Source organism: Lissotriton vulgaris, chromosome 2_1, assembly GCF_964263255.1.
Source record: "Lissotriton vulgaris chromosome 2_1, aLisVul1.2, whole genome shotgun sequence".
Classification (NCBI taxonomy): Eukaryota; Metazoa; Chordata; class Amphibia; order Caudata; family Salamandridae; genus Lissotriton; species Lissotriton vulgaris.
The window spans coordinates 1,837,976,660-1,838,003,932 of record NC_141687.1 but is presented as its reverse complement, the minus strand read 5'-3'; the positions used below and the strand labels follow the sequence as shown (position 1 = coordinate 1,838,003,932).

The 27,273-nt window shown below is 45.8% G+C and overlaps 1 protein-coding gene across 1 annotated transcript in view; it reads left to right on the top strand.

The window, feature by feature from the left end:
- The window catches only part of DIS3L (DIS3 like exosome 3'-5' exoribonuclease), a 408,581-nt gene that overhangs the window by 307,788 nt on the left and 73,520 nt on the right, over positions 1-27,273 (top strand). The window contains exon 15 of the mRNA XM_086957989.1: positions 3,266-3,411. Within this exon, the coding sequence (XP_086814115.1) occupies positions 3,266-3,411 (146 nt within the window). The remainder of the gene's footprint in view (positions 1-3,265; positions 3,412-27,273) is intronic.

Sequence of the window (27,273 nt, the reverse complement as noted above, 5' to 3'; positions counted from 1 at the left end):
ACTGGACTACGGCAACGCCCTCTACGCCGGTACCACCGCCAAGCTCCAGGAGAGACTCCAGCGGATCCAGAACGCCTCAGCCAGACTCATCCTCGACATCCCACGAACCAGCCACATCTCCGGACATCTGAGAGACCTTCACTGGCTCCCCGTCAACAAAAGAATCACCTTCCGCCTCCTCACCCACGCACACAAAGCCCTACACGACCAAGGCCCGAGCTACCTCAACAACCGGATCAACTTCTACGCTCCCAAACGCCACCTCCGATCAGCCAACCACGCCCTCGCCGCCGTCCCCCGCATCCGAAGAGCGACTACAGGAGGAAGGTCCTTCTCCTACCTGGCCGCCAAGACCTGGAACTCCCTCCCGACCGACCTGCGCCTGACCCAAGACCACCTCTCCTTCAGGAAGAAGCTGAAGACCTGGCTGTTCGAGCAGTAGCGGCACCCCCCCTCCCCCAAGCGCCTTGAGACCCTACGGGTATGTAGCGCGCTCTATAAGTGTCATTGATTCATTGATTGATTGATTGATTGATCCTGGTATTATACACACGGGTGCGGATTCAATTGGGAAATGGAGATAAAGGGCCAGATATATGAACACATTTTCCCATAGACACAGAATGGGTACAACTGTTTGATACATCTGGCCCAAAGTCTGAAAAGATTTACACACCTAGGGGTGTCAGACCAAGTGCATCTTGCCCCCCATATTGTTCATTTGTACACAGCAGACTTGGGTAATGCAGTAAACAAAGAAAAGGCTTTCCCACCAAGACAAGGCCAGTATATAATCTTGATTTTACAATATTCTGCTGATTTGGTGACTGTAGACTAAGCCAAAATATGCCTACAGCATGTCCTAGCAGAGCTCCTAATACACAAGTCCCATAAGATGATGGCCACTGTGAACAAAACCAAAGTGATGGTTTTTGGAAAATTTAAGAATAAATCACAGATCTCGCGGATATTAGGTCTGGAAAAAGTCAAATTACACCTTAGCTTACAACTACCTGGAGGTTTTGCTTACAGACTGATAAGCTGTTGACCCACTGAACATCAGTCATGAAGAAAGACAGTAATCTCACCTTTGCTCTTTGTCAAATAAATGCAAATGTATGCAGTCCATCAGCAGAGGCTATCATAAGATTATCCAAGGCAAAATTGATTTCCACTATTTAAAATTGGCACCAAGCTTTACCCACTAAAATGGAATTAACACTAATAGCAGTGCCTCACATACAGATATATCTTCAAACTACCTCAATACACTTGACGCGCCCAGTTACTGTAAGAATTTAGTCTATTTAGACATGGTATGTAAGTCATCAATTATCAAATACCACTGTGGGGTAATTTAGGCCAAAGAGGGCTCACTGAAGATGGACCTGCAAGAGATCTTTACAGTGCAAGAAAACAACTGGGTCGCATAGTTAGAAGTGGTTATATGCAATTTGGACCTGAATCCTAAAGTGCTTCAAAGTTCTGCTCTTTCTTTCTCGTCAGTAAAACCAATTCTGAAGAGACAAATTGTGACTTTATCAAGGAAAGGGGACACTAAATGCTTGGAGAACGACAACCAGTTTGAGCTACTTTAACGTCATACGATGTCCTGTGCGTGCAATTCTGCCTCAAAGAATCTTTAACAAGGATATGCAGAAATAATATCCTGAAGGCAAGATTCCTGATTCTACCCATTCAGGAAGTTAGATCAAACTGGAGAAATAGCATTAGGTCCCCAAATAAATGCATATTTTGCAACTATGGTAATGAATCCTTTATTCATCTGCTCTACTTCTGCATGGAACTGGGGCCTACTCTCTGCATTGGATTGCAACCATTGTTTTCGCAAAAACTGCATACACGCATGCAAGGAGGCACATACATTTTTTTAATAAATCCGGACATTACAGTCCTAAAGTGATTTGGGAAATTCATCAGACCCCTTAGGGGTAAGCTGAAAGCCTGGAACAAGCGTAATCAGATGAAATAAATCCAGGTCTCAAGCCATTAAAGCAACCGGACTGAGCTCTGCAATCACCTGTAACCATGTATAAAGCCTGCAAGAACTCCGTAATCACTCAGTGGAGATTAATTTAGGTTTTGACATGTGATGACAGATGGATATGGTGGATCCAGGAAAGAAGAATGTGAATTTTACAAGTTCATTTTATGGAGGAATTTTATAGTTTTAGGCTAATGTATTTTATGGTTAAATTTGTGTAATGATTCTAATTAGCTATATACGAATAAATTGTATTCATTTTATTATATTAGCACTTTTTTTCCCTGATCTAAATTCAGCAATGCAAAGAGCAAAAGCTATGTTTGTTGTTAGAAGGGTTTTTATTTGTTACATCTATCTAAGCTAATATGTTATGTAAGACAAGGTAGTTCTTTCTGGTTTGAACCACCGCACATGGACAATGTAACTGTCAAGGTAGGTGATGCCTGTTGGATTTTTTCAGTGAATATTATGGTTTTCTTCTGGCTTATAAGACAATGCACCCCAGACCATTGGATTGCTTACAACAGAAGAAACCATTATCCTTAGAATGTATTAGTAATATTTCTAAAATAGACATATGCATGGTGGCGACATGGTCGGTGACTCATACGTCCACAAACATAACTGTGCGTATATTCTTGCTAAACATGAAGCAATAATGGGCCAGCCTAGTTTAAAGATGTTGCTAACACTCATTTTTCACCCCTTCCAACACATTTTTGTTTTCATGAGACACAAAAGCAATGTTATTTACCTTTAATAGTTACCAGATTTTGATTTTCTTATTCTACACTGTCTTTCTCACATATTACACAATGTCAAAAATACAATCTGAAGGTGCCTTCCATTGTTCCGGGCATTGTGGACTTTTTGGTCGACATTATCATGAGTAACTCTGACCATGCATATGGAAGATGGCTAAATGGTTCATTTCCAGTAAAAATCTGTTAGATGATGGGATACTGGACAGTGTGTTACTCTTTAAAAACTTAAAAGCTACAAAACGATGTTACAGGCATGTGCCTATCTTTTCGGACTCTGTTATAAATGCCCAAATAAGGTAGGTCCGGTAGCATTTAACATATCAGTTCAAACAAAGGATACAAGTGTTTACTTTCACTAGGCGTAATTTGAATTCAGATCTTGGGGTACGGGAGAAATCTGTAATGTTTAACAAAACTGGTGTTATCACTATGAAACATAACATGGGTTTTACATGAGGTAGCATATTAAAATCGATTTGTGGATTTTTTTTAGGCTGCGCAGCACTGCCAGAAACAGTCTACTGAGCTGTTCCAGTGTATGTATTTTAAAGAAAAAGATCCCAGCACCGACACACGCTGTTTGGCTGACGCCATCATTTACTCCATTCGAACCAATGGGGTGCTCCTCTATGTTCCTAGGTAAATCAAAAAAGTCTTTGTGGTTTGTTTGTGCTGATACCTGCATGTCCAGCATGGAGATTTTCTGACCTTCACAAGCACGCATATCATATCTTATTGTTCAGGAACAATTGAGAAATGTGTGATTTATTAGCTTTTATTTTGTTAGTAGGTGTTATTTTAACATCTCTATGGGCAGGAAGCCTGTAAATTGTGTAATGGTCATTGTTTTGATACCCACTTCAGATCCTTTTACTCTCCATACTTAAAGCGCCCCCAAACTATGGTAGTATCGTGGTCTCTCTCACATATAAGCATGGAAACTGACATTTGGTTGCCATGCGAATGTCATTGAGAATCATAATTCACTAGTCGCATAATTTATAGGAATGAGCATCTTGAATTTGCTGCCTCTTCCCTGCACTACCTTGAGAGAAAACATTTGTCATTTAAATTTACATTGTAGCAGTGATGTGTCGCCTTATATTTGTCTCATTAGTTAACACTATTGATGAAGAGGAAAATCCCACATCTATGCATTACAGAAATTGATCTGCATAATTATTCATAAAGAATCACCACATTAAGTACCATGGATTTGTTTTCTAACAAAATCTCTAATTTCTTCTTCTTTAAAAACAAAAAGAATAACATACCTGGCTTGGCAGTTCAGGCTGGACTGTTCCCATTGGGCGTAGTGTCAAGACTGATTTTATATTGCTGGGTCCAAACTGGAATCTCATGGTGAGCAAAAAAACGATGGATTTAGGCCCAGATCTCTGTTCTGGGGTGAATATATGACCTTGTTCTGCTTTCTGTCCATCAATGTTTCCTTTTGCATACAGTATGAAGCAGCGTTCCCAGGAGATTGCAACCTAGTAGGAACCTGTCATTTTCTGCTTTTTTCGATTTTTACGAGTCTGGTTCTTGTATGGTGTGTCCGGTATTGGATTTTAAGATGCACCAGCTGAAAGCAAGAATGTATGGCCACTTCTCTCAGGTATTGACATGCATCTTCACAGTCCGTGTCGTCTAGACCTCCAGGTCCTGTTCCCATCTTTCCATAAGATGTTTTAGGGGCTGTTCAGAGTTGTTGAGGAGTATGTGGTAGACCTGTGAAATCGTGTTTCTGTGGAGGGGGGGGGGGAGGCCATCAACACCCTATATTCGAGAGGGTATTCCTCAGCCACCTTAGACAGGTTTAGTTTCTACATGGTTGTGAGTGTTTCAACTAAATATACATTCGAAATACTGGATGCCTACCAGGGCATATAGGGTTTGCATATATGTATGGGGCCCCATACATCTCCCAGTCTGGAGATGCGAATTGTACAGTTCATCCATGAAAACACACCAGTTTGCCCACCTCGTGGAGGGCAGTGAGTTCTACAGTGGCGTCGCTAGTGTGCTGTTGCCCCTCCAGCCCTGGCTGTTGTTGCCATGTGCCATATCATGACCATTGTGTTCGTGTGGGAGTCCCTCCAGTTTGTGTTACTCTAACACCCTCATATAGGGCCTTTGGATAACTCCTTGATGTGAGTGTCCTAATGCCTGCTATCACTCATGGTTCCTATTGCGTTGTGAACACCCAGTCCATTATCACAATCAGTTGGGATGCCCAGGAGTCCGACTGTCGGAGTGCTATACCTCCTTCATAGGGGATACGTGTAAGGGTTTTGAGTGCTATCCTAGGTGGCCAATCAATCAATCTACTTGTAAAGCGCGCTACTTACCCGTGAGGGTCCCAAGGCGCTGAGGGGAGGGGAGTGGGGTGTGAGGGGGGGATGCTGCTACTTCTCGAAAAGCCAGGTCTTGAGGAGCCTTCTGAAGGCGAGAAGGTCTTTGGTATGTCGTATGTGGGTAGGGATGGTGTTCCAGGTCTTGGCGGCGAGGCGAGGCCAGAGGTCGTTCGTTGGTTGCGGGGGACAGCTGCGAGGCTTGTGGAGCAGAGCTGGCGGGTGGGGGTGTGGAAGCTGAGTCTGCTGGTCAGGTAGGCTGGTCTGGCGTTGTGGAGTGGTGACAAGTTGTCTGAGCCCGAGGTTGGCGAAGTTGTCGATCAGGGTGGCGGAGTTGGCATCGTTGTTGTTCTTGAGGTGGAAGTTCAGGTCCCCGAGGAGGATGTAGCCTGTGGAAGCGAGTGCGTGGGTGCTGGCGAAGTCGGCAATGGAGTCGCTGAACTGTGGTCTGGGTCCAGGGGGTCTGTAGATGAGGGTTCCTCTGAGAGTGGTGTTGGGGTCGGTATGGATCTGGAAGTGCAGGTGTTCGGCGGTGTTGGTCGAGACTCTGAGGGTAGACTTGTGGACGATGGCTATTCCTCCTCCTATTCCGTTGGTGCGGTCCCTGTGGGTGATCTTCTAGCCGTCCGGTATGGCTATGGCGATGTCGGGCACCGAGGAGTCGTTCCACCAGGTCTCGGTCAGGAAGGCCACATCTGGGGCGGAGGTGTGTTTGGGTCCTGTCTTTGGAGGCTTGGTGGTTCTGTCGCAGGTGATGCTGCAGGTTTGGCAGGAGAAGGGTCCATGGGTCCATTTCGGGGTTGCCTGGAAGCAGGTGTGGTTTCGGCCGGTGTTGAGTGCGTGGAGGGTGCTGGCGTCGTGGTGGATTCTGGTGTCGTGGCGGTCACGGGGTCCAGGGGTTCTGGCGCTGGGCGCGGTCCAGGCGCGGACGGGCGCAGACAGGCTTGCCTTAGGTACGCCTCCGGCGCGGCCGCTTCTCGGCCTGCAAGAGAGGTGGCTTGGAGGGAGGAGCAGCTGGGAGGCGGGAGCGGGGAGGCGGGAGCGGGGAGGCGAATGTGCGTGTAGCGGGGCGGGCCGCAGGGAGGCAGCGGCGGGAAGGTCCGGATCAGGAGCGGTGGGGGGAACTGGTGCACGGGCAGGGGGAAGGAGAGAAAAATGAGCACAGGAAACACGGAGGCAGCAAGGGCAATCAGGTGACGAGCAGCGGCGTGGGGGCGTCCTGCCTGCAAGCAGGTTCAAAGGTCCATCATCTCACTGGAGTGACCTGGTAGCCGTGTCTACCAGTGGCGGCTGGTGACATTTCAAAGTGGTGAGTCGTAAAATTATTGTCGTACTGCACTACAGCGAGCGAGTGTAGCAAGCAAGCCCAAACAACTTACAGGGGGGGGGATCAGGGGGGTTCGTTCCCCAAAATATTTTTGAAAAAAAGGGTGGACAAATGGTGTATTTTCAAGCAAACTTGAGGAAGCAGTAAGGTTAATTAAGCAATACGATTGAATTAGTTAACATTTAAGAAATTGCCAATTGTTATGAGCTATAAAGGACAATCTTTGCATATGCTGATGCGGGGGGCATATTGAGCCTGTGAGTTACTGCCCAATGTTTGGTTTTGTGTGAAAGTCATGCAAAAATAAATATATGCTGAGTTGGTAGCAGATTTTTTTTATCCCCTCCATCCCCCAGATGACAAGATAATATCAGTGTAATATAAAAGCTGACTCCCCTCGAAGTGCCTTTTAGAAAATTGTGCTGATAATGGCAATCGAAAAGCAACTTTATTTTTGCATGTCCTTCAGGCCTCTCAGCGGAAGAGAAAAGCTATATCTGATTATTCAAATTCAGAGATATTGTCTCCCAATCATTAGCCGGCTGACAATACCAATGTTCTCTCTCCCATGGCCCAAGCAAGCCATTTGCACAAGCCCAGCTTTGACTACTTAATAAAACTGCAGGGACTCTTAGGAAAGCTTTATGCCGCCGAAGGCTGACAATGGTAGCTCGGCCTCCGGTCGCATACATGGGATAGCTTTGGTTTCCCTTTCTCCGAATGGCACCCTCTGCCCGTTATTGCTGCATTCAGGGTTCAACTGGGCCATTTTCACCCAGCGTTGTACCATGGTTGTTGAAATATGATGCAGAGGATGTCTGGGACCGGATACCTCCGGGCAGCATATGAGAGGGTGCCATACATTGGCATCATGGATGCATTGGAGGACTGGGAGGCTGTACGTTTACAAAGACTAACAAGGCTATTCTGTGCTGCCAGGCTGTGACATTGGCGGAATGTGCGAACCGATACCGGCAGGCCATGCCATCTATAACGAGTTGCACATAAAATAAGGGGCACTGACTGTGCCATGGATAATGAGTTAATGATGCTGGATTGGCAGATTTTAGCATCAATATTAAGTAAGAGACAGCACTGGTATGGCCGTCTGTGCCAACACTATTAGTGAGTGAGATTATTGGTGAGCGAGACACAATACTGGCATGGGAGGCTACCGGCAGGTGTGTGTCTCGGGAGGGTGGCATTTTACTATAAAGTTAGCCATTCCCTTGTCGATCTGAGTTGCGTTTAACTGTCCCATTCAGACGGATGTGATGTAGACTCAAGCGTGACGTGAAATCGACCATTTACCAATAGACCAAAAGATACTTAAATTAATTGGTGGAAAGAATACTGACGTGCTATCACAAAGTAAAAACTTTCTCTGAAACGCTCTCTGCTGCCTCGTGTATCTCTTGGTTCGACCTGTTTCAAATCTTAAAACTAAAATGAAAACCAAAATAAAACTGTGCCAGTTTGTATGCTGTGCCAAATTAAAAAATAAGCCCTCATGTCAACTACCCATGTTTAGCTTGGCCTTCATGCACGCCAACATTTGACATCTTTAACGTATTATATTTTGGAAACACCAATTACAGAAATCTGCATTTTCCAATGACATGCAAACATCACATTTTCATCTGAGTTAATGTAGGGAAAATGTGAACATCCGCCTAAGTTATTGCAGGAAAACAGAAATTCCTAAGCAAGAGGGAGCCCAAAATGTTTTGAGATTTGAGAGGTACCACTGCACTTCAATTATTACTCAGTCGCGGTCGACATGACAGGTGGGGGTGGGGGGGGTTCGCGCGGGTTCGGGGGTAAAGCGGTTCGGTTATTATTTAAATTTTTTTTAAACTTACCTTTTCCTGGGTCACGCGCTGCCGCCTCAGCTCCTGCTGCTCTTGGCTGAGTCCCGTGTCAAGAAGCAGGCTTCCTCCCTCCCCAAGCCAATTACAACGCTGCAATGGCAGCGTTATGATTGGTGTGGACGGCGCCGAGCCTGGCTCCTGGAGGGACGCTAATTTCTCCATGTAGGTTGCATGCAACCTACATAGAGAAAAAGGCAGAGTGCGCATGACTGGTTTGGTTGGCCCCAGAGGGCCTACCAATCAGTCTATGCCCACAACAATGGGTAAGCCACTCCCCCTACCCTCAAGCAGGACCGCCCACCCACCGGCCCCAACCAGGCACTTCTACTTTCTTGCAGTGCGAGAAGCAGAAACATAAAATTGTAGTTTTACCAATTTATGTTTCTGCTTCTCGCATTGCGAGAAAGCAGTGGGGCGACGTCCCCACACCCTAATGGAGGAGACGCCACTGGTGTCTACCCCTGAGAAAAAGCCATACTGCACCTTAAATGGTGTGTTTTGTAGCATACAGAAATTTTGGGAGAGTGATCTTTTTATAAAGTGCTGCCCACCCCAGTATCGACAATAGGAATTTCCTCCAGCATTCAACATTGACTGGTATTCATCAAGAATTCTGCCCAGGTGCCTTTGTATGAACTCTTTTGTATATTTGGGAACATGTATACCTGGTATGTGTCTATTGTATCGGAAGTCGCAGGCTTCGGGTGGTACAAGTCTTTAAGGGGAAGCCCCACTTTTTTTTGCTAATTGATACACACCCTGTAATATGTTATGAATATTCAGAGGATGTCAAGAATTCTAGGTACAGATCGTGTGGGGTCTCCTGTAGAGAGAAGGATATAATTGTGGAGAGGGCTATGACATCTTCCCAGTCTGGGTCCATCTTAGACCCACCACCCTATCTGTGGGTCACAGCGGATCCAGAAGGCCAATGGCTTTATTGCTAGAACAAATAATGTACATTACCCTGTCCCTTGATTTAGGTGGAAGATCTGATCAAGTGTCCCACTGTCCCTCACATCAAGGGACACTGCCCTGCCCCTTGATTCAGGTGGAAGATCTGCTCAAGTGTACCACTGTCCCTCACTCTTGCAATGGGATCTTTGTATAGCAACTGGACCCAAGACATGAACACTGGTCCAAATCTCATTCTGCAAAGGATTGCCATCAGAGATGGCCATTCGAGCTAATCGAATGGCTTTTTGCCATCTAAAGAGAGTATCTCAGCATGCTACCTTATGTCAGAGGCCTTATAGAAGACACTGTACATGTGGCACAAATTGAGCCTTGTTAATCTATTTGGCATAAAACCAACCTGGTCTGAAGCTATTAGTTTGTTGACACCCTCATGGAGTCAAGTGGACAATATTTCGACCAGGATTATCATCTCATTGTTCAGTAGAAAGAAAGGCCTGTAGGCCGCGCAGTACTCCACCAGTTTACTGGCTTTGTATATGAGAACAATATTGGCAGTGCGGCGATCCTGTGGGAGGCCTCCTAAAACATCAGTGGTAGCGGTTCACAAGGATGCAGAATGATGCACTTAAAAAATTCAGTTGACTGTCCTGTCACTTTTAAGTTGTGTGATGGCCATTGGCACCTTCAGCGGTCTTTCATTTTCTTCAGTTGTCCACTGTCCTCCACAGGGGATGACAGAATGACATAGAGCAGCAGGTCCTCTATAAATCGAGTCATCTGCTCGATGGAACAATCGCCCCTTGTGCAGTACAGATTGCTACGGTTCTCCACAAAGTTCCCAGCAATATCTGTGGCGATGTGGACTAACAACCCCTGTCAGTACCAAACGCTCCTCACCCACCTGTTTCTTCATGCCCCAGCCATGCAGGAGTATACCTGTCTTCAGTGGCGGCACCTCCACTAAGGCGGAGCAGCGCCGCCCCTCTGCTTTTCAGCACTGTGAGGAAAGGAAAAATAAAATTATAATAACTTATCATTTTATTATTTCCAGTTGCTTTGCGGGCTGGCGAGCGGGGCTGCTCTGCTTTCAGCAGGACAGTGGAGCCCAGCCTTCTCGGGCCAGCCAAACATTCATCCACACTTTGCATGTTGCCCATGCAGGCTGCATTAGAACCTGCATAGAGAACTTACCTAGGCCCTGATTTCCGAACTAAACACCGAACCACTGCGCTCAGACCAATCATAACGCTGCTTTGTGATTGGTTGAGGGAGCCTGGGTGCTTACCAACCACAACACGTTATTTTCACATTCCCCTGCCTCCTCCTGAAACTCTCTTTAACCCCCCAAACGCCACCCCCGATCCATGCCGGCCGCCACTGCCTATCTTACTGCCAACTTCATACAGTTTGTGTGTTGGACTCGAAATCGCGCCCTTGCATAGTCTTCCGCGAGCTGTCTATATTCCGGTCTGTCAATATCGATTGTATGCAAAATTTCTGCCCTTGGGTGACACAGATATTCAGCTTCCCATTTCGTGAGTCACTGGGTTTCTTTTTATGCCTCCCGGCGGCGGCAGCAATCCGTTTTCCCTTGTAAACCACCCTGTAGACCTCCCACAGTGTCACAGATGAGTTATTGACCCTGTATTTTCCATGAAGTGGTGTTGTGGTGATGACCTTTTGGCCTTTTAGCTTGCCCGGGGCGAAGCCCAGGAGTACAGTCTCCATTGCACCCTTCCCCGGGGTGCGTTTGTTACCAGTCTGGCTAGATGAGGTGAGCACTCCGAAATACCCCTCAACAGGCATTGGGTATCCCTAAATCTCGACTCGTGCATCGCTGACAAGAAAAGGTAGTCCAGTGTGGAACAGGAGCGGAGGCCCCCAGCAACATATGAATATTGCCATTCCCCCGGATGGGTTGCACATCATATGTCCACCAGGCCCAGGGCTCTAGTGAATTAGAGAAGTCTTTTTATCTTCTCTACGTGTTTGGGAGGTCTGGGAGAATCTGTCCAGCTGTGTGTTCTTCGTGAGATTAAAGTCATGCCCAAAAACATCAGTACATCGGGTGCCTGTATAAACCATTTCCCCATTTTCTGCATGACCTGGGTTTGTAGGCCTTGAGGGTGAGGGGGTGGGAGGGGGATGGGTTGGCAGATTGATGCTACCAATATTTTCTCTCCATTCCATTATCCCAGTATTACGGCATAGCAACACCCGGGGTCAAGCCTTGTATGTGTGACAGTAAGGGGTATGGATTTGCTTGCCAGCATAGCCACTCCTCGGGAACCAGTTGTAAGGCCTGAATGGGCTAGGACCTTGTATTTACCCCTAGCCAGGAACCCGCAGTCATTACCAACCAAGTGTGTTTCTTATGGTAGTAACTGGTCAGGCTCCTGCCTTGTCAGGTACCGCGCGACCACACCCTGTTTTACCTTGTTACCCATTTAATTCACATTTGATGTGAAGACCCGAAGGCCTATTTTATCTTGATCTAAAATGATGTTGCTGTAGGTGACCCCAGTCTGTCTCATCATCCAACCCATATCCCCGTCCCCTCTTTCCCACCACCCTTAATGCATCTGTAGCTCCAGCCCTTTCCCCATACACAAAGCTCACCCTCAGCCCCACACCCTACTACCCTATGCCGTGGGTCTAACACACCCCACCACCCCATTGCTTGAGGTGTCTTGTCGCCCCAACAAAAAGCATTAGCAAATCACACTAATGTAAAAATAACAGATCTATTGTTACTTGTCTCTTTTCTACTGGGCTGTAGGGGTGTGTGACTATGGCGCACAATTTCTTGCCTTCCAGTGATTCGCAGCTGCAACTGGCTCCATTTGTTTAATATTCTTGGCACCTACTCTGTCAATCTTGTAAATCGTGGATGTCAGCAGCTCCATTCTGCGTCGGATCGTTCTCCTACGCTTGTGCCTCCTGGGGGTGGGGGGGGGCTCGTGTTTCAGCTCTGGCCTTCACCTGTGGGTCTGTGGATTTTTTTTGTGAGACTTGCTTGCAGCAATTCCCATACCTCTTTCGGTGTCATGAAGATAAGACCATCATTTATTGGCTGTTACGCTTACGCAGTTCCATTTTCACTTTATCAAATGTTTTCTGCCACGCCTCGACCTCATAGGTGTGGTCAGGAAACACCTGGTTGTCTCGAGTCGTATTGGGCTGTGCCTGCAGGCCACTTGAAGGATGCATCTCGGTCCTTATAGTTCAGCACCCTAATGAATAGTGCTCTATGACTCGCTCCGGGTCTTGGTGGTGCTCCAGCAACACGTTGCGCTCTCCGTCACAAAGCATGAGAAGAGATCTGCCAGTCCGATCACAAATTTGATGAATTGCTCTTTAAAGTGTTCAACCACATGGCCCTTAATGTACCTCAGATGCCTGCAGGAAAACGTTGTTACTACTGTGCAGACGTTGGGTTTCCATTGCGAGTCGGCACACCTCAGTCTTGAGGGTAGCTATGGGTTCTGAGTATTCTGCCAAGGTGGTCTTGGCCGCGTTACGTCTAGCCTCATTTTGTGGAATTCTGCTCGTAACAAATGTATGTCCGTTGACAGAGTATCAATGTTAGTTTCTAATGAGTGTGATTCTGTGACCACCAAGAGCATCTCTTTTAGCATAGGATCCGTTGTGCAGGAGGTTTCCAGTCTTGGTCCACAGGTTGGCCTGTTCTCTCTAGTGGGAGGCCTCTGAAGAATTGTTGTTTAGGTTTTGAGGATTGGACTGATTTGCAGGATTTAACTTAACCACTGCTGTCTATCTAGTGGTCATTCCTAGACCGATCAGTTGCTACCCGGGCCACAGCCGCCCTCATCTCTCTGCACACTACCAGCAGATTAGGTTGTTACTCAGTTGGTCGCAGTTTGCCCTTGTTACTGATTCAGATCAGCTGCCCCAAGTTTCCTGTGTCTGCTCCCATGTGTTTTAGTGGCTTTTTTCACCTTCTTTACCCAGCCGCAGGGCCACCAGGCCCAACACTGTCTCCCCTTGGCACACAGTCTGTCGTTTGCAGGTGTAGTCCCATCTCAGAACCCTAGGCTGCATTGTCAGGGTGGGTAATAATAATAATAATAATACAGCATTTTATAGAGCGCGAACAGCTACCTCACACAGAGGTGTCGCGGTGCTAGAAGAACAGGCATGGTCATGAGGGCCAGACGTTGAGCGCCTAGCGCGGTTGGGTGAAGAACCAGGTCTTCAGCATCTGCTTAAAGCAGGCCTCGGAGGGGGCCTGCTGAAGCGCTGGGGGCAGGGTATTCCATAGTGCCGCCACATTGGCTGAGAAAGTTCGTCCTCCCAACCGCGCCCTTTTTGCTCGTGGAACTGCAAGCTGCACGCGGCAGTTGGAGCGGAGAGAGCGGGCCTGGGTGTATCTCAGCAGCCTAGCTTTTAGGTTGTTTGGGCAGGTGCCCTACAGAGATCTAAGGGCTAGCGTGAGTGCCTTAAATTTGATCCTGCTGGACCCTGGTAACCAGTGAAGTGAGAGAAGGTGCGGAGAGTCCGAATGCTTAAAAGGGATCCGCATTAACAGTCTCGCAGCCGCATTTTGAACCAGTTGCAACCGCTGAATTAGGTACTTTGGTAGGCCCAGATAAAGGCCGTTTGCATAATCCAGCCTCAATGTTACTGTGGCATGGATTACTGTCTTTCGGCAGCCCTCTGGTAAGAGTCGCAGAATCTTCCGAAGATTCCTCAACTTACACAGACAGCAACCAACTACCTGCTGGATGTGCGAGGCAAAGGACAAACTGTCGTCCCACCGCACCCCTAGATTTTTTGCCATTTGGCTAGGCGAAGGGGCCTGTTCTATCTCCGCCGGCCACCAAAACTCTGAGGGTGGAGGGGAGCCTTTGCCAAAAAAGATCACTTCCGTCTTGTTTGCATTAAGTTTTAATTTGTTTGTGTTCATCCAGCACGCGACGTCTTGGAGACAGCCCTTGAAACTAGAAAAGGACGCCTCCGACGCTTCCGACACCTCCGAATACGGAAACACCAGTTGGGTGTCATCGGCATATGAAATTGCCTTGACCCCCCAATTGGCAATCAGCGTAAAAAGTTGAGCCAGGTAGATATTAAATAATAGTGGGCTTAGTGCCGACCCCTGTGGGACGCCACAGCTGAGGACCTTAGGTGTTGAAGAAACGGTCCCCAGCGCCACCTTCTGGGTTCTCTGAGTCAGATACGACTGTATCCACCCCAGTGCCTGGTCCTGGATGCCTACCTCAGCCAGTCGCCTCAACAGCCTTGCGTGGTCGACAGTATCAAAGGCAGCCGACAGATCCAGGAGTATCAGCATTGCTGAGTTTCCTGAATCCATCGACCACCTCACTGACTCTGCCACCTCAATCAGTGCTGTCTCAGTGTCTAAAGCCTGATTGCGTCTCATGCAATATCTTATTTTCTTCAATAAATGTACTTAACTGCCGCTGGATTACTTTCTCAAACATTTTGCCTGGCGCTGCCAACAAAGAAATCGGACGAAGATTACTAAGGTCCGTGGGATCCTCATTAGGTTTTTACTTTAACGGGAGGAGGGTGGCATGTTTCCAAATCATCGGGAACACCCCTGAAGAGATGGACATATTCCAGATGTGCTGTATTGTGGGAGCATATAATCAGGAGGGTAGGGAGGTAGAGAGAAGATCCTTTCAGTCTCCGGAGTTAACTCATTATAATCAAGGGGGGGGGAAAGGATCACTTGTCCTGCTTAATCTTGGGTTTCACAAGTAGAGGAACTGGTATCTCCCAAAATATAACTCTCATACACGTGTACTTAGGATGGTTCTTTCTTAGCGGTATATACTGGGTACCCGCTTTTTTACACGTGCGTGCGTAATCACTGAGTTATTTTTTGTATTGTGCACCCTCTACCAGGAGGTATTGCCTTTGGTTTAAGGCAGTAGTGATCGTGAATAGTAGGGGAGGGGTTGTGGTGGCGGTGTGGTTAAAAAATCCGGACAGCCAGACTGAGAGAATTTTAATAAGTCTGGATTCGGAATTGATTTAAAAGTTAATAGTGCACTTTTTGAAATTGTTAGGGGTTCAAGTGCATTTCGTATCTTAAAAAGAGGTCAACATGTTTCAGCCTTTGGTAGTCAGAGGATCTTAGGCTTTCGTCAGGACCAGTAGGGGTGAATAAATAGTGATTAAAGCAAAAATTGTGAGAAGAAAAAAGGTAAATTGACCTGATCCTTCGTTATTCAAGGTTTCATTGTACCTGTGAAAAAAAGACATACACAAACGACAACAAAAGGGAGATAGGGGATGGGAAAACACATAATATGTACAGTAGTGCCTTTCAATTATTAAGGAACTCATGAATAGCAATGCTTTAGCTCATACTCAATTCAGGCGTCAACTCTTCCTTTTTCATGCTTCGATAGTGGCAGGGACTAGGACTGTAAAATGGTGCCCATAATTTTACCAAGGTACAGTTTCTGTGCGTGGTCTATAGTGAGGATCAATGTTTGTGGTTGGTTCATAATTTCATTCATGCTCCATTCACACCATGCTTACTGTCGCATATCAATCGTGTGGTAATAGTATTAAAATCACGTGCCCATGTGATGGATGTCTATAAACCGGTTTTGCTTGGTGCGACGTGCGCAAGGACTAATAACGAGTTTCCACTCGAGTGATTCTGAAATCATGCTTTAAGGTGGTCGCATTAGGTATGCGATGCTCCGTGGTGAAATGCGTCGCTCATATATGTAGTTTCGCCCAAGGCGGTCGGCGTTATTGCGTACCTTGTTTTGGATGAAGAATTATTTCATCGGGGAAGGAGGCGGCTCGAGAGAGGTTACTATGGAAGTATTGAGAAAAGGAAGTTACAAAGGGTCGTCAATACTTGCGGTTTGTCGGTCTCATGTACGAGGCTCCGAGCGCCTCGTTATACCTGAGTGCCTTCTTGCTCGGTCAGCGCCGCATGTGCTGGCTCTGCCTCTCGTCCCCCGGAACTACAGAGAGGTGCGGTTCCGGGTGGACTTTAACTCCAGGTGGATAGAAAAGGAAGAGATACTTCCCGCTTTCTTAAGGAATTACTAAGAATATGTAAAAATGTAAAAAAGTGGCTTTAATTTCTTGTGAATTGATTATCACATAGATTGTGATCCAGTAATTATGAAAACGGGTTTGGAATTATATCGAGTGATTCCAAAATCCTGTTTTTTCTATACTTCAGGATAATTATAAACTGTCATATTCATAGACTAATTAATGAATGTGTTGATTTCTCTCATTCTACGGAAGACTCCGGAGTGGGGCATGTGTGTGGCCGTTGTTGGTTGGCACATCTGGATGGAGGCAATGGATATGTTGATTGGGACAAACAACTTTAGTGCTCACTTAGGGTACTCTTGGTTTGATGGGGCTTGTTCATTCTTATAATTTATTTATTGAGGGAAAGCCACGGAACGGAATCATTAAGGCCCTGGGTATCTGTTTTGAGCCTATGGACCCAACGTTGTTCCTTTTCAAAAAGTATTCTCGTTGCATTTCTGTCTACTATGTCTAGACTTTCTAAAATTACCCAGTGTAAGTCATTCACTGTGTGTTGCTTTTCCTTGTAATGTGACGACATCTTTGTCGTGGTTCTTTTGCAGTTAACATTACTCCTGTGTTCACATAGTCTTTGCTTCGCTTTTCGACAGCTCATCCCAATATATCGCATGTCGCAAGGACATGTGATCATATACACGACATGGCTAGTGTTACAGTTTGTATGTTTCTTTAATTTCCATAGGAAATTTGGGAGTAATTGCAATTCTTTTGTAGGTTCCGTGGTTGCACACATTACACAGGACCCACATGGGTAATGACCGGTGATTGGGGGGTTATTCCAAAGTCCTGGTTGTTGTTTTTTCTTCTTTGGGGGTGGTCGTGTGTGCACCAGGAGGTCTTTGATGTTGCTGCTCCTTTTACTTGCGAATCTGGGTTTTGACCAGGTTAGGGTATTGGATGTTATAATCCTCCAATTTCGGTTGATGATTTTCTTTACCTGGTTTGTGATTGGGCTATATGTTGTAACGCAGGTGGTCCTTTCATCAATCTGTTTTGGGTGGCTTTCTAGGAGAGATTCTCTTGGTTGGTTTCTAGCTCGCTTGGCACAAGAATTGATAATTCTTTTGGGGTAGTCTCTGGCTGTCAGTTTGGCACAGAGATCATTTGCTTGCAGTTTATAATCCTTTACGGAGCTGCAATTTCTCCTCAATCGCAGAAATTGACTGTATGGGAGATTCTCTCTCAGAGGGCGTGGGTGGAAACTGTTGAAGGACAACAAGCTATTTTTAGCAGTGGGTTTAAAGTATGTTCTCGTTTTCAGGGTGTTTCCTTCTGCAAAAACAGTTATGTCTAGGAAATCCAGACTTTGTGAATCAGATGTGTAGGTGAAGTTGAGACATTCATCTTGTGTGTTCAACCATCTATGGAATTCCATCAGAGATTCTGTGTCTCCTTCCCAAATTAGCAGTATATCGTCAATATACCTTTTCCAAAAGAGTATATGACGAAGATAGGGATTATGTGCATTTTGGACGTAAGTCTGTTCAAAGGTACTCACGTAAAGTCCCGCCACACTTGGAGCAAAGACACTGCCCATAGATGTCCCATGTTGCTGAAGATAGAGAGTGTCTTTATATTGAAATTTTTTTTCCATCAAGGCCATCCTGCAGCACTCCAAAACAAAATGTCTTGGTGTTCGATGGTGCCATTCATTGTTGAACAGAATGGATTCAAGCGTCTCTAAAGTCTTCTGTTGTGGTAAGCTCGTGTAGAGGCTCTCCACGTCTAAACCTACTAAGAGCATGCTGGTTGTCGAGTAGTTGAAATTCTCCAGTTTGTTGATCAAATCTCGTGTGTCCTTTAAGTAGGTTGGTGTGGTTTGCACCAGTGGTCTAAGGTATTGGTCTGCGAATTGCGACAATGGCTCTAGGATGGAATTGATTCCTGACACAATGGGCCTCCCGGGAGGGGGCATTTTGTTTTTGTGTGTCTTGGGTAGAGAATAAAAGTAAGGCGTGACTGGATCTTTCGTTATCAGATAGTCCGCTTCTTTTTTGGACACCCAGTTATTGCACTCTGCCTCTTCAGTCATTAAGGCTATTGTTCTTTGTAGACGTGGTGTTGGGTCAGTTGTGATGATTTGGTAGTATTTTTGATCTGCGAGTAGGGTCAAGCATTGGTGGTCATATCCTTCTGCTGATAGTAGGACTATGCCTCCGCCTTTGTCCGCCGGCTTAATGACTATGTCTTGATTGTTCTTCAATTCGTTTAAAGCGATGTTTTCAGCTTTAGTTAGGTTCTGGAATGGTTTTGGGAGGTGTTGATTCAGTTCTTCAACCTCCTTCATGATTGCTTGTTCGAAGGTACTGATCTCGATGGGTAGCTGCGAATTGAGTGGACAAAATGACGACTTGTTTCTTAGAGTTGTATCTCCTTCTTGGGGTTGTTGTTCTCCTTTGAAAAACGCTTTTAATTTTAGGGTGCGGCAGAAATTTGCAAGCTCGCACTTAGTTCTGAAAATGTCTGTTTTTGGTGTCGGCACATAGCCTAGTCCTTTGTTGAGAACACTTATTTGGTTCTCAGTCAATTCTTGTCCAGTTAAATTGACTATCAGACTGTCGGGCCTTGATTTGTGTTGGCTTTGGTGACACTCCGTGTTTGGACCTGTCGTGTCTGGTCGGACCAGGTGATTCCTTTCTGTCTGGACCTTCGGTTGTTCTGGCCATTCCCTAAAAAAGGACGGCCTTGTTGGTAGTTAAAGAGTTAAAAAGATTCTCCTTGGAACGCATTCACCCATACAGTAGTAAAGATTATAAATCAAATGATAACTCTGACACCAACAGTATGTCATCCAACAACAGCTCAAACCAGAGTGGGGATGATACTACACCACGAGGCCGAGGCAATTTCAAGAACAGAAGGGGACAACAAAGAGGTCGGAACAACCAATGGCGCCCCCCTTTCTACCACAACAGTGGACAAGGGATACCGTTTCACCCATTCAACCCCCAGTTCCAAGGGTGGCCGAACCCTTATTTTCCGATACCCATGAACCACCAAATGCCCCCACAGGGTGCTCAAAACTACCAACAAGGCCGTCCTTTTTTAGGGAATGGCCAGAACAACCGAAGGTCCAGACAGAAAGGAATCACCTGGTCCGACCAGACACGACAGGTCCAAACACGGAGTGTCACCAAAGCCAACACAAATCAAGGCCCGACAGTCTGATAGTCAATTTAACTGGACAAGAATTGACTGAGAACCAAATAAGTGTTCTCAACAAAGGACTAGGCTATGTGCCGACACCAAAAACAGACATGTTCAGAACTAAGTGCGAGCTTGCAAATTTCTGCCGCACCCTAAAATTAAAAGCGTTTTTCAAAGGAGAACAACAACCCCAAGAAGGAGATACAACTCTAAGAAACAAGTCGTCATTTTGTCCACTCAATTCGCAGGTACCCATCGAGATCAGTACCTTCGAACAAGCAATCATGAAGGAGGTTGAAGAACTGAATCAACACCTCCCAAAACCATTCCAGAACCTAACTAAAGCTGAAAACATCGCTTTAAACGAATTGAAGAACAATCAAGACATAGTCATTAAGCCGGCGGACAAAGGCGGAGGCATAGTCCTACTATCAGCAGAAGGATATGACCACCAATGCTTGACCCTACTCGCAGATCAAAAATACTACCAAATCATCACAACTGACCCAACACCACGTCTACAAAGAACAATAGCCTTAATGACTGAAGAGGCAGAGTGCAATAACTGGGTGTCCAAAAAAGAAGCGGACTATCTGATAACGAAAGATCCAGTCACGCCTTACTTTTATTCTCTACCCAAGACACACAAAAACAAAATGCCCCCTCCCGGGAGGCCCATTGTGTCAGGAATCAATTCCATCCTAGAGCCATTGTCGCAATTCGCAGACCAATACCTTAGACCACTGGTGCAAACCACACCAACCTACTTAAAGGACACACGAGATTTGATCAACAAACTGGAGAATTTCAACTACTCGACAACCAGCATGCTCTTAGTAGGTTTAGACGTGGAGAGCCTCTACACGAGCTTACCACAACAGAAGACTTTAGAGACGCTTGAATCCATTCTGTTCAACAATGAATGGCACCATCGAACACCAAGACATTTTGTTTTGGAGTGCCGCAGGATGGCCTTGATGGAAAAAAAATTTCAATATAAAGACACTCTCTATCTTCAGCAACATGGGACATCTATGGGCAGTGTCTTTGCTCCAAGTGTGGCGGGACTTTACGTGAGTACCTTTGAACAGACTTACGTCCAAAATGCACATAATCCCTATCTTCGTCATATACTCTTTTGGAAAAGGTATATTGACGATATACTGCTAATTTGGGAAGGAGACACAGAATCTCTGATGGAATTCCATAGATGGTTGAACACACAAGATGAATGTCTCAACTTCACCTACACATCTGATTCACAAAGTCTGGATTTCCTAGACATAACTGTTTTTGCAGAAGGAAACACCCTGAAAACGAGAACATACTTTAAACCCACTGCTAAAAATAGCTTGTTGTCCTTCAACAGTTTCCACCCACGCCCTCTGAGAGAGAATCTCCCATACAGTCAATTTCTGCGATTGAGGAGAAATTGCAGCTCCGTAAAGGATTATAAACTGCAAGCAAATGATCTCTGTGCCAAACTGACAGCCAGAGACTACCCCAAAAGAATTATCAATTCTTGTGCCAAGCGAGCTAGAAACCAACCAAGAGAATCTCTCCTAGAAAGCCACCCAAAACAGATTGATGAAAGGACCACCTGCGTTACAACATATAGCCCAATCACAAACCAGGTAAAGAAAATCATCAACCGAAATTGGAGGATTATAACATCTAATACCCTAACCTGGTCAAAACCCAGATTCGCAAGTAAAAGGAGCAGCAACATCAAAGACCTCCTGGTGCACACACGACCACCCCCAAAGAAGAAAAAACAACAACCAGGACTTTGGAATAACCCCCCAATCACCGGTCATTACCCATGTGGGTCCTGTGTAATGTGTGCAACCACGGAACCTACAAAAGAATTGCAATTACTCCCAAATTTCCTATGGAAATTAAAGAAACACACAAACTGTAACACTAGCCATGTCGTGTATATGATCACATGTCCTTGCGACATGCGATATATTGGGATGAGCTGTCGAAAAGCGAAGCAAAGACTATGTGAACACAGGAGTAATGTTAACTGCAAAAGAACCACGACAAAGATGTCGTCACATTACAAGGAAAAGCAACACACAGTGAATGACTTACACTGGGTAATTTTAGAAAGTCTAGACATAGTAGACAGAAATGCAACGAGAATACTTTTTGAAAAGGAACAACGTTGGGTCCATAGGCTCAAAACAGATACCCAGGGCCTTAATGATTCCGTTCCGTGGCTTTCCCTCAATAAATAAATTATAAGAATGAACAAGCCCCATCAAACCAAGAGTACCCTAAGTGAGCACTAAAGTTGTTTGTCCCAATCAACATATCCATTGCCTCCATCCAGATGTGCCAACCAACAACGGCCACACACATGCCCCACTGCGGAGTCTTCCGTAGAATGAGAGAAATCAACACATTCATTAATTAGTCTATGAATATGACAGTTTATAATTATCCTGAAGTATAGAAAAAACAGGATTTTGGAATCACTCGATATAATTCCAAACCCGTTTTCATAATTACTGGATCACAATCTATGTGATAATCAATTCACAAGAAATTCTTAGTAATTCCTTAAGAAAGCGGGAAGTATCTCTTCCTTTTCTATCCACCTGGAGTTAAAGTCCACCCGGAACCGCACCTCTCTGTAGTTCCGGGGGACGAGAGGCAGAGCCAGCACATGCGGCGCTGACCGAGCAAGAAGGCACTCAGGTATAACGAGGCGCTCGGAGCCTCGTACATGAGACCGACAAACCGCAAGTATTGACGACCCTTTGTAACTTCCTTTTCTCAATACTTCCATAGTAACCTCTCTCGAGCCGCCTCCTTCCCCGATGAAATAATTCTTCATCCAAAACAAGGTACGCAATAACGCCGACCGCCTTGGGCGAAACTACATATATGAGCGACGCATTTCACCACGGAGCATCGCATACCTAATGCGACCACCTTAAAGCATGATTTCAGAATCACTCGAGTGGAAACTCGTTATTAGTCCTTGCGCACGTCGCACCAAGCAAAACCGGTTTATAGACATCCATCACATGGGCACGTGATTTTAATACTATTACCACACGATTGATATGCGACAGTAAGCATGGTGTGAATGGAGCATGAATGAAATTATGAACCAACCACAAACATTGATCCTCACTATTGACCACGCACAGAAACTGTACCTTGGTAAAATTATGGGCACCATTTTACAGTCCTAGTCCCTGCCACTATCGAAGCATGAAAAAGGAAGAGTTGACGCCTGAATTGAGTATGAGCTAAAGCATTGCTATTCATGAGTTCCTTAATAATTGAAAGGCACTACTGTACATATTATGTGTTTTCCCATCCCCTATCTCCCTTTTGTTGTCGTTTGTGTATGTCTTTTTTTCACAGGTACAATGAAACCTTCAATAACGAAGGATCAGGTCAATTTACCTTTTTTCTTCTCACAATTTTTGCTTTAATCACTATTTATTCACCCCTACTGGTCCTGACGAAAGCCTAAGATCCTCTGACTACCAAAGGCTGAAACATGTTGACCTCTTTTTAAGATACGAAATGCACTTGAACCCCTAACAATTTCAAAAAGTGCACTATTAACTTTTAAATCAATTCCGAATCCAGACTTATTAAAATTCTCTCAGTCTGGCTGTCCGGATTTTTTAACCACACCGCCACCACAACCCCTCCCCTACTATTCACTATCACTACTGCCTTAAACCAAAGGCAATACCTCCTGGTGGAGGGTGCACAATACAAAAAATAACTCAGTGATTACGCACGCACGTGTAAAAAAGCGGGTACCCAGTATATACCGCTAAGAAAGAACCATCCTAAGTACACGTGTATGAGAGTTATATTTTGGGAGATACCAGTTCCTCTACTTGTGAAACCCAAGATTAAGCAGGACAAGTGATCCTTTCCCCCCCCCCTTGATTATAATGTATTGTGGGAGCCACAAAGTCAGCCATGGTGCTCCAAAGCTTAGGTGGACATGGGTCATCAGGTGACCCTGACTTACAACGTCTTAGTTCCTGCATAACCGAGTTCAGAGCTATCGGCTGGAATTGTGCGAGAGTTTCACCAGCCGCCTCTTTGACAGCCAGATCCGTCTTCACCGTTCTTCTCTCCGGGCCGAAAGACTCATAAACTCATTTAATTTTGCAGTCAAAAAAATCTGAGATGCTATCGCACAATTTGGCCGACGGGGGTACCTCCCGCTCAATACACCTGGGTTTGAAAAAAGACTGTACCACCTTAAAGATTTCCTTACTCGAGTGTTCCGCTTGCTGAATTGTTTCTGCAAAGATCTGTTTTTTTGCCTTTCTAACAGCCTTCTGCAGTTTTTTGAAGGCTTCCTTATATCGGGTTTTTTCTCGGGTCCCGTAGTTTACCCTCCAAAGCCTCTCCAGCCTCTTACATGCTGCCTTCTCTACTCTAAGGTCATGTGAGAACCAGGGAGCGGAAGGGGAATCCCGCTTGGACATTGCGCGTTTTGCCGGTGCAATGGATGACACCGTATTCCCGATCCAGTCATTAAATAGCTGTGCATCTATATTAACATTTGAGGTTAAAGTTGGTATATTCTGAGCCAAAACTGGGCCCATAGTGGCAGGGACCAGCTTCTTCCATTGTCTCTTCACAAAAGAGCACTTGCTTGTTGCAAGTTTCTCAGCCGCTATATTTAATTTAAATGGAATAAGCGAATGGTCTGACCAGACTAGCGGCAATGGCGCCTCTACCGCCACATTTTTAATGTTAGAGAAAATTAAATCAAGCGTATGACCCGCTCTATGTGTAGGGCCATCGTTGATCAGTCTCAAATTGGCTGCATTTAATGTTGCCCTCAGTGTCTCTGCAGGGACACAGCCCTCCTTATCCATATGTATGTTAAAATCCCCAACAATGAGGAATTGAGGATAGAGGAGGGAACTCTGAACAATCGTATCCATCAGAGTTGTCAGGTTGGGATCAACCCCGCCAAGAGGGCGGTAAATAACTAATCCCGCTAGGGATAGCTGAGGTCCCACCTGAAAGCAGAAGTGTAGCCCCTCCAATCCAGGAATCAGGGTAGGAGCGGAGGATGTTAGTGTAAACTGCTCCTTAAATATAACAGCCACACCCCCTCCTCTTCTAACACCTGTCCGGTTAGAAAAACACATTTTATACCCTAGGGGTACTGCTAGCGCGATGGTGGTCACATTGTCCTCATCAAGCCAGGTCTCTGTTAAAAACAAAGCATCCAACTCGTGACCTTCCAATAGCAGCCAGATATCATCTGCATGCTTGGCTAGGGATCTACGATTCAGAAGTCCGGCTCTGAAACCTCTGCTGATGGGCGGCTTGGGCTTAGTATACCCCTCTGCCCTCAAATCGCCCATCGCTCCCAGTGTTTTCCCGCAAGCCCCACATGCCTGAGGGAGGTACCGCCCGTCATATACCTCGCCCCATCAGGGGGTGTCAGCTGCTGTTCTTATTATTTATTATTGAAATGTATTAAGCGCCCGGCCACCCCCGACGGGGTTGTCCCGGCGCTCTGGACAACATGTGGCAGAGACCATAGGTGAACTAGTGACTGGAAAACAGCCATGTCTTCAAGCTGCGCCTGAACAGAGATTCCGATTAGATCAGTCAAAGACTTAATGGAAGGGAGTTCCAAAGCTTTGCCGTGACCACGCAAAAGCTCTACATTTCTTGAACGATGGGAGCTGGGGGGAGCAAGAGGCAGAGGTGGTTGGATCTGAGAGCTAGTGATGAGTGGACTAGCTTCAGCCTCTGTCTGAGATACCCTGGACCCTTGCCATTCAGAGCCCTGTAAGACAGGACCAGGGTTTTAAACTGGATGCGAGAAGATACCAGGAGCCAGTGAAGGTTCTTCAAGTGGGGGTTAATTGAGTGGCGATAGGGAATGCTTCATATCAGCCTAGCAGCAGCATTCTGAACAATCTGCAACCGATGTATAAGGTAAGCTGGAGCTCCCACGTATAAGCTATTCGAATAGTCCAGATGGGAGGTAATGAGGGCATGCACAATAATCCTCTTTGAATCCATGGGAAGGTAGGGGAAGATCTTTTTAATCATGCGCAATTTGCCAAAGCAGGCAGAGGTGACTTTATGGATTTGGGCCTTACATGACAATTTGTTGTCAATTAAAAAGCCTAAATTCCGAGCAGATTTAATGGGGGATCGGGGTGTGGGGGGGTTAAGCTCAGACGGCCACCACACAGATGGTAGAAGTGGGGCTTTTTGGTTGAAATCAGCACCTCGGTTTTCTCTGTGTTCAGCTTCAGGGTATTAGAAGTCATCCATGATACAATGTTAGAGAGGCAACATTTGAAGTTGGATAGGCCGTTGTCAGAGTGATCTCTAAATAAAAACATTAGCTGTGTATCATCAGCATAGGAGACCACTCTGACCCAACAGGCCTCGATTACCCTCGCCAATGGTGAAAGATAAACATTGAAAAAAAGGGGGCTAAGTGCCGACCCCTGAGGGACTCCACAGCTAAGGATTTTTTAATCTTTTGAAAGATAGGGCCGACACCAGACCTGTTGCGTTCTACCCGTTAGGAATGATCTTATCCAGGCATGGGGAGTATCTCGTATCCCTTATCCAGGCCAGGGGAGTATCTCGTATTCCATCCAGCAAGATGGAATGTGAGACGGTATCGAAAGCCGCTGACAGATCGAGGAGCACCAGTATGGCTAGCTCGCCTCTGTCCACGCTCTCCCTAATAGTCTCGGTGACCTCCAGCAGAGCCGTCTCCGCACTATACCCGGATCTGAATCCAGATTGCGAGTCATGGAGGAGTTTTCTAGACTCCAAATAGTCGGCCAGCTGTTCTTGCACAACTTTTTCCAATACCTTGGCTGGTTTGGGGCACCACTTAGCTCTGAGTCTCAGCCACACCACACTCGTCTCACTTTCCAGGCCATGGGCTTCGGGTTCATTAAGTCTCTGTGGCGGCCGCCATCTTGACCATTCTTTCCTCGGGCTGGATCCTCTACTGACCACGAGGTTGAAGGTGCTGTGGCGCTGCTCTGGGATGCCAGACCAGGAGTTTTAGGGATGTGATTACCGATCCTAGAAGACAGGATGTTTACCTGCTGCACTGTCGGAGCTCTGATTTCTGCGCCATCTTACGGCAAGCTCCAAGCTATGCCTCACTTGTCAAGGTTGTCTGATTGCAGAGTTAACAGGGGCTCCACCGTTGAAGAAAGTCCAGTAGTTTCCCTGACTCTAAATGAGAGAGATAAACTGGAGTTTGATATGAGCTCCCTCTAAATGTAAAGGATGCACAAGTAAGGATACGTTGCAAACCCCTACTCATAATCACAGATCCTTTGATTTTGTTACTGTACTTGGACTCTCTGCATGATTGACTTTACCTCATCATAATGGGCCAATTCCTAACAACAAATAAGTATATCTAAGACTCGTAGGCTTATGCTCACAATTTTGATATATTGAGAAATTAACAGAATTCTTCAGGACTATGCCTGGAAATTTTAAAGCCAAGTTACTCTAACCATATACTTGGTTATTATTTGCAGATTGACTATCAGGATTGTATTGAACATACCTTTGCGCAATTTTGTTTGTAAAAAGTGCTGCTATAGTATACGACCGACACCTAGTGTTGAGTGTAGACGTTTGCAACTAAAAGGAACACACACTTGATTACAGGGTAAGTATCTTTGTGCTTCCTTTTCTTTTTTTGGCTGCACATGGAATATAATCCCATCCATAAACATCCCTCTTCCCCCAAGTCACTAAAAATATTGGCTTATTTGTGGCATTTTCCTCTCAAAATTCA